At 36.6% G+C, this 12,242-nt stretch overlaps 1 protein-coding gene across 1 annotated transcript; it reads left to right on the forward strand.

Annotated features, from left to right (window-relative positions):
* Positions 1–6: 6 nt before the first annotated feature.
* CCDC34 (coiled-coil domain containing 34) lies at positions 7–11,550 on the forward strand. Its single transcript, XM_057379770.1, has 6 exons — positions 7–254; positions 2,494–2,626; positions 3,910–4,017; positions 8,865–9,023; positions 9,446–9,587; positions 10,833–11,550. Exons 1-6 carry the CDS (start codon positions 55–57, stop codon positions 11,045–11,047), a joined length of 957 nt encoding a protein of 318 aa, XP_057235753.1. The 5' UTR covers positions 7–54; the 3' UTR covers positions 11,048–11,550.
* Positions 11,551–12,242: the final 692 nt, after the last annotated feature.

Below are 12,242 nucleotides of genomic sequence, written 5' to 3' on the forward strand. Positions count from 1 at the left end.
AGCTGTCGGGAGCTGTCGGTAACGGCCGCCGCCACCCCCTGAGGTGGCCCCGCCATGAGCGGTGGCGCCCGGCGCTGCGGCAGTGCCGGGGCCGCGCTCCTCAGCCCGCCGCCCTCCTCGGGAGAGGAGCCCCTCAGCCCCTCCGCAGGCTCCCCGCTCTCCCTCGAGTCTCGCCCCAGCTCCCCGGGCTGTGAGGATGAGGAGGAGAAGGAGGAGGAGCGGGTGGCGGCCTCCCGGAGCCCGCCCGGCGATAGGTAACGCCTCGGGAGCTCCGCTGGAGACCTTGGGGACACCAGATTATTTTACATAAATACCGGTTTTGTTACAGAGATAAGCGCTCTAAGCATTTTGGTTTTTTTTTTTTTTTTTTTTTTTTTTTTGGTGTCTTGGAAAGTATTCTCATTGGACAGCTCAGTGTTTTTGTGGGTTTGTAGATTGTCTAGAAGCAGTTGGCCTGAGCCTCCAGATCTTTGGCTGCTAAAAAATGCGGTCTTTCCTGCATTAATTCAAAAGTGTTTGCCGACTGAAGGGCTCTTTTTCATAGGGTACATAGCTGGGTCCAGAGTCACTTTTATACGTATGCGTTGTGCAGCTCTTGCTCTTGTGGCTTAATCTTATTCTGTTGTAATTATATTCAAACATAATATGCCTTCTTTTCACTTAGGATCCCGCCAGCTTGACTGGAAAAAAATAATTCTTAYTCCCTTTAAAACAAGAGGGAAGAGTGGGAAGTGCCTGTCCTGTTCTAGAATATAACCTTTGTGATGGAAACTGGTGGTGAATGTRATGAGCAAGGCTGAACTGAGCTAAAAGTGTTGGTGGGGTAAAGGAAGGACAGCAGAGCTTCATGGGGGTGAAGGGTGCCAGCATCRTTCTCAAATTTCCATGGAGAGCAGTGAAGGAATGTGGACACTCTGATTGCCACTTAAAAGCATTTCTTGAGAAGGTACTGAAAGTCCAGGGAAGAAAGTTTTCAAGTGTAGTTACAAGCTTCAGAGTGAGAAAGAGATCAGCCTGTTAATGGTCCTTTCTCTTTTGGTATTTCTGTTACCTCTGCATATATTTCTTCCCAACAAGCAACTTTGTTCATGTACCTTGAAGTTCTGTAGTTTAGTCAAGCTACAGCATGTCTTTGCAACTGAGAGGCTTATTTGAAACATCTCCCAAATCTTGGGCCTGTTGCTGCAGCATTCTCTGGCAGGAAGATACAGCTGAAGACAACCTCTTTTAGGGCCTGAGCTGTCAGTCTCATTAAACTGTGTTCAAGATACACGTTTTGCTCGTGCAGACACTGCTGCTGTGTTTTACTAAGTGCCCACCAAGTGTTCATATAGCAGCTTCTGTGTGTAGCTGCCAACATCTCAGAAATACAATAAAAAACACTTCTTATATAGCCCCCCATGTACACATGCAATCTGAATCTATTCTTTATGTCCTCTCAAAATTACACAAAAATTAGCTGTGGGAAATGCAATATTTGCAATAGAGAAAGGGTAAAAACAAGGCCCTGTGAAATGGTGTCAGGCATTTTTGGTTTTTTGTTATGAATCAGTCCATGTTTGATGGTGTAACCTCAGTGAATATATGGCAAATGATAATCACTGTTTTCTATTAATCAGACTTCAGGTCTGATGTCAGATGTGTCTAGTTTGATTTAAGATATTTATTCGGAAATAAATGTGTGCTTGAGAAGGGCGTATTGTAAGAAGTCTTTTGTTTTAGTTATTTTGATGAAGTTYATMGYTGCAAACAAGGCAGCATTTCAGAARATGGTCTGGTGAAATTCAAGGTCCCTGTGGCTCAAAATACATGGTTGGTGTGCACAGCAAGAAGRACTGAGTTCTGGTGCAATCAGAGAGCTTTAGACACACTATTGGAGAAGTGTTTCTCTTCTCTTTAAGTTTCATGTTCTGTTATTTCTTACTTGTCTACAGTAATTTTAAAATCTATTACCATGAATAACTTCTTTGAGAAGTTGTCAGCTTGAATTTCATGGGTACTGATATGAGAAAAGACAGAGTAAATATTCTTTTTCTTAATTTATCCATTCTCCTAGTACTTTTTCTGAGGATGTTTTAATTTGTCAGCTGTGTTCCAGTACTTGATACATGGAGCCCCTTGTGACCAAGGACAGGCTGTTAATGTTAAATCTCTGTTTTCCCTTGGCTTCCATGTGTGAAGAGGAAAGTGACACTTAGATTTACTGGCATTCTCTTTGTTTAGTTCCTAAAAGGTAATGATTGAATCTGTTCCACAGTTTAGAATGGCTAAAAAGCTAGAATTTAGTAAGTAAAGTGTAGAATGTAAGGGGGATGGCTGAGAGGTGCATTATAAATGCTATTTATCAATTAGGGAGTTTACTAAGTAGAAAAGTTATGTCATTGTTGTCACATTATGCCATAAAACTACTTTTTCAAGACAGTAACGCTGCTTAACTTTTCAATCAAATACWTTATAGATAATATTCTCTTATGTTTCTTGTTTTTGATTCAGGGGTGCTGAAAATACTGAAATAGCAGGGGGACAACAAGTGTCACCTTTGAAAGATAACCTTTCACCATGGGAGGAGTGGTTCATTGGCAAAGAGAAGGAGCWGCGTGCCCGCCTGCAAGCTCGAGCTGCGGAGGTGATTTCATCCAATTGGCTTTGGTTGTAGAAACACAAGTAGCTTTTCCCTTTTTTTTTAGTGTCTTAACACAAAAACAAACCACTCCATAGTGTTTTTGTTTGTTAGTGCTGGCACGGTTCATGTTATATGCATTCTCTTTTGCTGAATGTTATGCTTCACTGAACTGGTGCTGAATAATATTTTGTTGATCCAGCTGTCAGGTAATGGYTTGATTTTAGAAGATTAAAGATTTATATAATCACTACCCTGATTTTCATCACGGTTATGTAGGCCTGCATGGAGGTTGTAGAAGAAAATGGGGTGTGTGCTGATTGAAAGTGTGCCAAGCTGCTTGGTTGGATTTGGGGCACAGTGTTGTTATCCACTTAGTGCATGATTTTACAACTGTTTGGTGTGCTTTCCCAGCATAGGGATCCCTGTTACAACAATTTTTTTTCTTTATTCTATCTTTTGCCCCCATTCAGATTAACAGTTCTTGAGAACCAGAGCTGCTACACAATTAAGTGAGAGCAGTCTTATCTTTTCTTGATTACTGTCTTTGTAATTGCAGTTGATTAAATTATACTGTTGTTGAAAATSAAATGGGAAGTATTGGGTAGTGATTAGAACAATCACATGAAAATTAGATAATTTCTCACTTTAGTTACTGATTAACTATTTGACCTTGAGTGTTTTCCCAGCCTTGCTGTGATTACCTGTAAAGTGAATATAGCAYACAGCTGTTTTATGTGGGCTACCTATGTTGTTTATAAAACACCTACCACTGTTCAGGAACAGCATTTTACAGGTCAGCAGAACTCCAAAGTAGTTTGTTACCTTTGAGGAAGATGTTTTGATCCATTGATAGCCACCAAACATTTCATGACTTCCTATTTATGTTCTGGATTGGTAATGTGAATGTTAACTAGCAGACTTCTCTCAGCTAAGTATTAAGAACATTCATWGGACAAGCATTACATAAAGCCATGTAGAAAATAGTCTTATAAGTAAGTCTTTCTAGTTTGTAAGATTTTGAAAACATTAGATGTTAAACTGCAGTGAGGCAGCACGAAAAGCTTATATTTGAGGGAAAAATACAATCAACATTTTTGTAAGATGCTCTTTGTAAGAAGACAATGAATTTCTGTATTGATTGTCATTCATCTTCTCCAGAATCTTAAGCACCAGACTTTGGTATTTTTTCCTGCATTGCACTGTTTTAACTGCAGCACTGTTTTCTGTATTGCAGTAAATGGTTACCATTTTTTGAGATTTGAGATGTATACTTTTTCWTTAATTAGGAAATGAATATGCAGCTTGAGAAAATGAAGCAAAATCAAGAATATGAAAGAAGAAAAAGGTTAGCTGAAGAGAAACATAAGGAATGGGTCCAAAAAAAAAGACAAGAGGTAGGTATTGTTTCAGCTGGAAATAYTCTAGTACATGCCATGCTTGAGTAGGCCAAATGTAAAATTTACTCTGTTTGGACATCCATGTTTTTAGTTTGCTGAATGAACAGCTGCTTTAACTGAAAATCATGAAAACATGCCAAAACAGTTGAATGTTTTTTCAAGACTGTTTTTTTTTTTCCTGTAAGATACAAAGGAATTTGTTTTCTGAGTAGTCAGATAACTGATAATTGGCATACACCTTGTGCAGTAGCATTCTCTGATTATAGCTGGGATTTTGATCTTCAGTGTACCCAGATTTTCCAGATTCAGTGCCTACCTTCTGCAATCTAATATGCTATCTTCATATTTAATCCACATTAACTGACTCTTCAAAGCTGCTTCATTTGTACAATGCCAGTAGAATATGAACTTAGAAATATCTGGAGTATTCAATTCATATATATATATATATATATATACGTGTGTGTAGTTATAAATATTTATATAATAGATTTTTGTGGGTCAGCCCCACTAGGTAGCTGGCATTAAGATTAGAATTTGGATGTTCAACTTGTTTTGTTGTTCTTTTCTTTTCAATAAGAAAACTTRCTGAAAAGTATAATTTTAATGGAAACTAGGTACAAGATGGTAAAGTTCTATTTGGGTGCTTTTTCATTGAAAATTTTGTTCTTGTCATTTCCTTGGCTGATAGTCTTTTTGAGAAGCAAAAAGCAGTGAGTAATATAAGAAATCCTAGAACCAACACTGTCTTTTTGGTGTGCTCATGACTCCTCCCACAAGAGACACCTAGGTGCCAACTCTTACACCAAAGACTTTTTGTTTGATGTGTACTTTTATCTCAACATGGTTAATGCAGAGCCCAGATTGTTCAACAGCTTGAGCTTTGACTTTCAAGTTCAAAAGCTGCACTTRCTCATGCTCTCTTTTCTTTCATCCAATGAGTTGTTGATGATTTTGTGAGGAATGGTAACACTTCCACAGAAGGGGTGGAGAACTATTAGAACCAACTACATTTAAATTAAATGCAGTTTAATTTAAATTAAATTAATTAAAAAATTTTTTGGTTACATACCTAAATCTGTCTTTACATATCTACATTTTTTGGTGAGTCTGAGCTTCCTTTCTTAAGGATTTTTTTTTTTTTTTTTTGCATATTGTGGGTCTTCTATTCTCTGGACCTGAAAAGTCTTTACACAGTGGTGTCATGCATGACCAATGCCTTGGTTATCATTTTAGGTTGTACCTGAGCCTTAATTACCTTTAGATTTCTGCAAGTGGAATAAATTAATTTCTCATGGTTGGTGTTAGAATGAATTTTAGACAGAGTTTTGGAAGAGGAATTCAGGGTGACAAGTGAATATGAGTGCTCATTTCAGCAGCATTTGTGGAGTCCCCAAGAGTTGTTTCAGGAACCAAACACACTAAAACTTTGGTCTTGTCACATGTATTGAGTCCCCATGTGAAATGAACACAGTTTGGGAGCAAAATTCAGTAATTCTCCAGTTCCTGGACTGCAGTGGGGTCTTTGTGTGAGCTGCAGCAGTAAATTGATATAAACCTGCCTGTCAGGACACATCTGCAGCTCAGACCTCTGCTGACCTCCTTTCTAGCCTTTTCATGACATGACAATTCCAGAGAGATTAAAGTATTCTTTGGGCTGGGCTTGGTCACTGGCTTGTGTTACAGGCAAAATTGAAAAGATAATTACAATTGTCTGAACGACCCAGATTTCCAAGGCTGCTAAAAGTRGTTGATGTTCAGGATTATTATGAGGATAAACAAGTAAATTTGGATGTATGTTCTGATGCTGGCAGTGTGGGCTTTTCCTCTATTTTGCCATCAGTCAGCATTAAATGATGAATATGTTAGCTAAGATGTCAGCAATATGTTAGAATATGTTAGCTAAGATGTTAGCAAGCAGCTGTGAAATAGAACCCTTAACTGTGAAAAGAAAAATGTTGTCACATTCTGCAGACCATAAGATGGAAAGGATTGCTGTGAGAATTGTCTTAAAAATACCAATCACAACATTAATGTCTGGAAATGTTTCTCCTCAGTGACTGTGTACATAGAAAATGCAGAGCAGAAAGCACCTTTGCTCTGTACACTTTCTAGCCTCTCCTTTTTCAGCCTCTCCTTTGGTCATTGCTATGAAAATACAGAAATATATATTTTAGTAGGTTTTTTTCCAGTTGGATATAGTGCCTCTGTTTCAAAAGCAGTTTAGGATTTTTATTTTCCTGCGTGGAAAATCATTTAATATTTCTGCCTTCTGTCAGGAAGAAAGTGGGATGCTTCTTCAAATTTTAAAATCACCATTCACCACATACATTTAGATCTGATTTTTCTTGAAAAGTTAGACACTGGGAACTGAGTCAGCATCACTGCTTTGTGGGACAGATGGGTTTGTGTTGGGTGGGGGATTTCCAAGCACAGACCTAGYCCAGATTTCATTAGGTTCTGAGATTTGATAGAATCACAGAGCAGTGAACCTTCAGGGCAGATTTGTATCCTTCCTCCTTAATTATGTGCTTGGGCAGGGTGGCAGGAGAACAAGCCTTTCTTGCAGTGAGTAGTTGGATATTTTACAATCAATACCTTAATTTCTGTGATATCTGCAACCATGTTTTAGTGTATGTAAATGTACTGGTGGTTTAGTGAATGGATCATGACTGTTTCCAACTCAGGATCAAATATAATTTTAAACCCAATCTAAACAACACCAAGCATAAACAAATGATTTCTTCCCTCTTATATACATGGAAGGAAAGTAAAAGCAGGAGTAAGGAACATGTAATTAAAATGCACATTCGTAGCATTTTTGATAGAATTTTTTAAGGGAAAGTAATGAGGATGGGGGAAAAGCTGGGAAGGTCAGGGTGACAGATCTTGACATGAAACAGGTTCCTAAAGCAGCTGGGAATGTGGTGTCACTAACTCTGTGAAGGAAAAGCTGTTCTGATTGTGAGAGAAAGAGGAAGCATTTCTGATTTGTCTGCAGAATAATTTCTGGGCAGCTGTAAAGTCTACAGTTCTGCAGGGAGTCTCCCTGTCTTAAGGATGTCTCACTGGAGGTAAAATTTAGCAATAGTCCTGAGTTTTGTGACAGTGTGCATGGCATGTTATTGTTTACATCATTTAACTTTGAGGCAGCCTGGGTAGTAGCTAAACTCATCTAAATATTGTGATTAAAGATCACATAGTTTAAGAAGCTTCCCTGCCTTTTTTTTTTTTATAGATTTAGAAAAATTTTTAGTCTTTCTTCTGCTTATAAGGGTATTCCATTATTGAACAATTCCCCCAGTTGTATAAGTAGCCCTTTTTTCAGTTTTGTCCTGTATTTATTTTCATGCCTTTTATATGATATGATCCTTAGCTACAGACTGWAGTTTTGGAAGATCCTTAGTTTTGTAACTTGCTTTCATGTACATCAGAGATAAGCCAGCAAATGACAAAATGTGCAAAATCTTTGTAAGCCACCTTCTCCTGTAGTTAAACTGATTTAACATTTCTCTCTCATCTGTATTAATGCTGTTTATGTGTGCCAGACTGCCATTGTGTCAAAACTAGAGTTGTTGGTGCATTTGAGGAATTTTTGGTGATGAAGAGACAGAGAAACAGCTCTGAATAAAAGAGATTGAGATGAATTTTAGATGAAGAAGAAGGAAAAGCTTAGTCAATTGGTTATGTATATTTTTCAGAAAGGTGATATTTAGACTCTGAATAATTTGCCAGAAATACATTATATTTTCTTTTTMACATTTTTAAATATGGAAGTGTTTGTTTCCGTTCTTCATTAGCATAAAACCATTGCAGAATCTCAACTTTTTTTTTTCTTCCCAGAACAAAATGCTCTTTTTCATTGGTCTTGGTTGTAAATAGCTTTATCACATGTACAGGCCTCAGTAATTGTAGCAATGCTTCTGSTGTTGGCAAACACAACAGGACACACTAACTCAAGCAGTTGTGTAAASTGGCTTTTTTTCCTGGCAGAAATGAGGTAAGTGTGTTGCAGRGCAATGCAAGCTGAAGTTTTTATTCTCTTTATTGGATTGCTGGTGGTTTTGGTGCAGGGGACAAGCACTGAAGCAGCAGGAATCCTGTTTAGAGCAGACTGAAGGAATTGTGCTGCTCCCCAGCTCCAGTATTATGGCTTTTGCTTCATTATGCATAATTGGATTTTCCAGGAGTGCAGTAAACCTGTGGAAAACGTGGGGGAGGAGCACATGGGGAGAGCTCCAGTTTTCTGCCTTTTTGTTCTTATAATGGGAAAAATGCTAATATAGAATGGTAAAATGGCAACGGGAGTGTATTTCTGGCTCTCTTGAGAATGTGTTTTTCCTGTAGTTCATTTGTTTATTATACTTTGCAGCTGTGGTTCTAGGCATTTGATATCCATACTGCCAACTGCAATAATTCTGAGTCAGTGTAAGTTTCTGCTAAACTACTCCTTTGTTCAAGAGTGGGCAGAAAAATGTATATGTAGAAGGTTTCTTAAAAGAAAAACAACACATTTTTTCAACAGCTCTTTTCTATTAAGAAGAAACTGGTTTTAAGTCTCTGAATAAATAAAACAGTGGTAAGCATAATAGTGTGAGGAGACCTAAAATTAAAATYTTTATCATCTTTTTTGACAAGTTTATATGTCTAAAATTATCTTACCYAGAATCTAGCAATGAATAGATTCTGACTTCAGAGAACTTACAATATCACATATTTTTTCAGGTTGATGATAATTTACTTTGTAATTGTGGAATAAAATTAACATTATTCCTCAACAGAATCACTCATTGAAATATTGTGAAAAAAATTTCTGTTCTGTTTCTTGGATGTGTTCCACATAGGAAAGAAGAGAAAGGAAACGAAAGCTGAGCAAAGAAATGGCAGAAAAAGCTACAAGGGAACTGGAAAAAATGCAGTTGCAAGAAAAGGCTGAAGTAAAGTTTAAAGAATGGTTACAGAAGAAGAGAGCTGAAGAGGCAGAAAAGAAGAAAAAAGAGAAGGTATTAATGAACTGAGTATTTTTTTTGGGTGGAGTTAATCTGTGAATCACATTGAATATATTGATATCAAATGGCTGTGTTGTACATGAAAAAGATCTTTCAAGAGTTGCATTGAAGGCACTGTGCTATGGTCAGCAAATTAAGACACATTTTAATGTATTTTTGTTAACACCCTTTGAGTTTTTCCTCAGGGAAACACTGGAGTAACATGGAGGTTGGGTTTGTTTTTGTTTTTCCCTAGACTTAAACAAAAAAATGCATCTTTTCCATTGTTAGAAAAAGGTGCTTGTATTTGAAGACATATTTAAAATACTTTCAGCAGTCTGGAAACCTGAAAAATTATTTATTTTGTGTATATTGTGCAGGGCTTTGTCTGGGAATACCTTAGATTTTAAAAAAAGTTTATTTTTTTTTATTTTTAGGAAAAAGAAAAAGAACGCGAAGCTGAGCTACAGGACAAGAGAGCAAAATCAGAGAAAATCTTCAAGGAATGGCTGCAAAATGCTAGAAATAAACCTCAACCTGCTTTAAATGGACGTGGTTTCCCACATGGGAAGTCTACAGGTTTGTATTTCTAGTACACAAATATGTAGTGACTTGGATTTTAATTTTAATGTAAAATGAAGGTTGTTTAAGATACTCAACTAGTATTTAATTTTGGCACATAGAAATGACTACTCATGGAATAAGTCAGAGAAACAGATTCTGAGACCTTTTGTGTATTTTTTTAGGTTTTTTTTATTTGAGAGGAAAATTACATTATTTGAGATAATTATGCAGCATACCAAGTTATAATGGATTTTGTCTGATTTTTCTTAGCAGGCATAGGAATCACTGGCACAAATCACTTGTTTCTGTGAACAAATTAGTTAAGTCAGCATCCTTGTAAAGTTAGTTTTTGTGTTRCAGAAGGTGTGAATCCCCCTTAGAGGAGAGGTGGGGTTTTGAGACACGAGAACAATTGGGAGCTGACAGAAATCCTGTCTAAAAAAAAGACAGGAGCATCAGCCTKTATTCTGAGCTAAAATTTCCTTTCTCTTTTGCTTTTCATCTGCACCAAACCTCCTTGATTTCTATAATGCTATTCCTTTGTTGTGTGAAAGATAATGCTGTTGATAGTGTGGTGTTTCACATGTCTTACTTTATTTTTGTATTTTTCCATCATCCCACATGGCACAAAAGCAGGAAAGCAGCAAGGAATAGTATTGCATTGCATGTTATTTCTCTGTGCAGCTAAAATAATTGCTTCTATTTGACTGTGCAACAGAAATAGTTTTGGGACCAAAATTCTGGTTTCTGAATGTTTAAGAAACGTGTATAAAGCAGGTGAACAASCTTTACTCTTTTGCTTACATTTATTTGTAAATAGTGATATACCTTGCCTTCACATTTTGTTTGGAGCTTCGTTACATCCTGACAGCTGAAATAATTTATTTAAATCATTTTTGAAAAATTCTTCTCTGCTCTTTGTGCCATTCAGCAGAATGTTACAAACTTTGAAGTGTATCTATTGTGTGGTTGGGTAAAACAAAATAGCCAATTTGTAGACATTTACAGTTTCTTAAGAACACAAAGGAGTGAGAATTCAACCTGCTTGTTACTTTAACAAGAGATGAAAATTATGCCAGTGATATAAAAAAAGTGAAATATTTATTACTTTGAATCACTTAAATTATGTGATGTGTTCATCTTTCTCTGAAGACACTGCTGTGTCATCATTAGTCCAGATGATTTTTGTAACTRCTTGCATTGGAAAGCTTGTAGTGTAAATATTCCTTTTTAGTTATGTGTGTTTTCTAAATGTTTCAGGGATTGCTGATAGAAATTTGTATCCAGCTCCAGCATATTGTAACCCCATTCCTTGGAAACCCATACATGTGCCTCCCACAAAGGAAGACAGAGTTCTTACAGTGAAGAAGAGTAAGAGACCTGTGTCYTGTCAGCCTCCTGCATCTTTATCCATGGGGATTTCAAAGCCAAAGAGCAGCCCTTGTATTGGATCCCTCTGCAGAAAGAAGTTATAGCTCAGAAAAAATATTCTTATGATCTTGAGCAAACTGGGCTGTAAGTGTGAAGTTCTATGTAGTTGTATGTCCAAAGCAGATTTMTTTCTGCCTGGGCTTTTTATTCCTGTTTTTGTGAGCTGGTTTTGTATTTACTGCTAATTGACCAATCAGGCTTTTGATGTTTTTCTATCTTGTATTTTAGTTAAAMAAAAAAAAGAGAAAAAAAAATTGTAACAGGAYTGTACCTCAATACCAATAAAATGCACAGAATTGTTTCTTCCTTCCTTTTCTCTCTTTTTGTCAAAGGAGTTTTTTGGGGTTTTTTTGTATATTTAATTATTCTTTTAGGCATTTATTACTAGGTTATTTTAAAGATTCCAATTTCAAAATTTTGTTATTAATGGTGAAAAGGAAAAAGCAGAAATAAAGACTTCTTTTTCCTGTTACAGTTGTATTACTTTGAGAAATACCTTGTTATTCTTTTAAAGTTACAGTATTAAAAAGTATATTGCATACTATAAAATTTACCTGGTAAAAAAAACCACTAAGTCACATTCTAGTATCTAAGTATTCTAATCTATCTATTCTAGTTCTAGTCTGAATAGTATATTTTAATTTCTTCAGAGCAAATAGTGAAAAATACTAATCTCATATCAGGTTTATACTTAAATACATTTCTTGTACCAATCCTTTGAGTGAATCAGTCTGTACAATGTGCCTGTGTCCTTTCTAGATAGTGACAAATGCTTGCAAGACTGTAACATCTTAACATTAGTTAATCTATTATTCATCCAATGATAGATTATTTGGTTTGTGTTGCATTTAGACTTTCACAAAATCTCATTTTTTCTGTATGCATTTAGAAGTCTGGACTCTGTAAAATACATGAAGTGTCAAACTGTGTTTCTGTTCAGTAGAAGCMTGCAGAAGTCTGCACATTTTTTATCTTCAGGGTGTAGAACTCTGTGTCCATCTTTTTCCATGAGGACYTCTGCAACAGATGGGTATGAAACTATTAATAAATTATTTGTTACTCTCTCCATCTCATCTTGCCATGTGGAAATGCCTAATCAGACTCACAAGTTTCAGAGTTATGTAAGCTGTGAGAAGATAGTGTTTAGATGAAGGGACAATATTTAATGTAAAGCAGATGATGAATTTTGGATTTGCTTACAGAGATTTCTTGGGACTGATTTGAGTTGAAGAGCCATAC

The sequence above is a fragment of the Malurus melanocephalus genome, unplaced genomic scaffold (genome assembly GCF_030028575.1).
Source record: "Malurus melanocephalus ecotype Western Australia unplaced genomic scaffold, MMel_1.1 scaffold_423, whole genome shotgun sequence".
NCBI lineage: Eukaryota > Metazoa > Chordata > Aves > Passeriformes > Maluridae > Malurus > Malurus melanocephalus.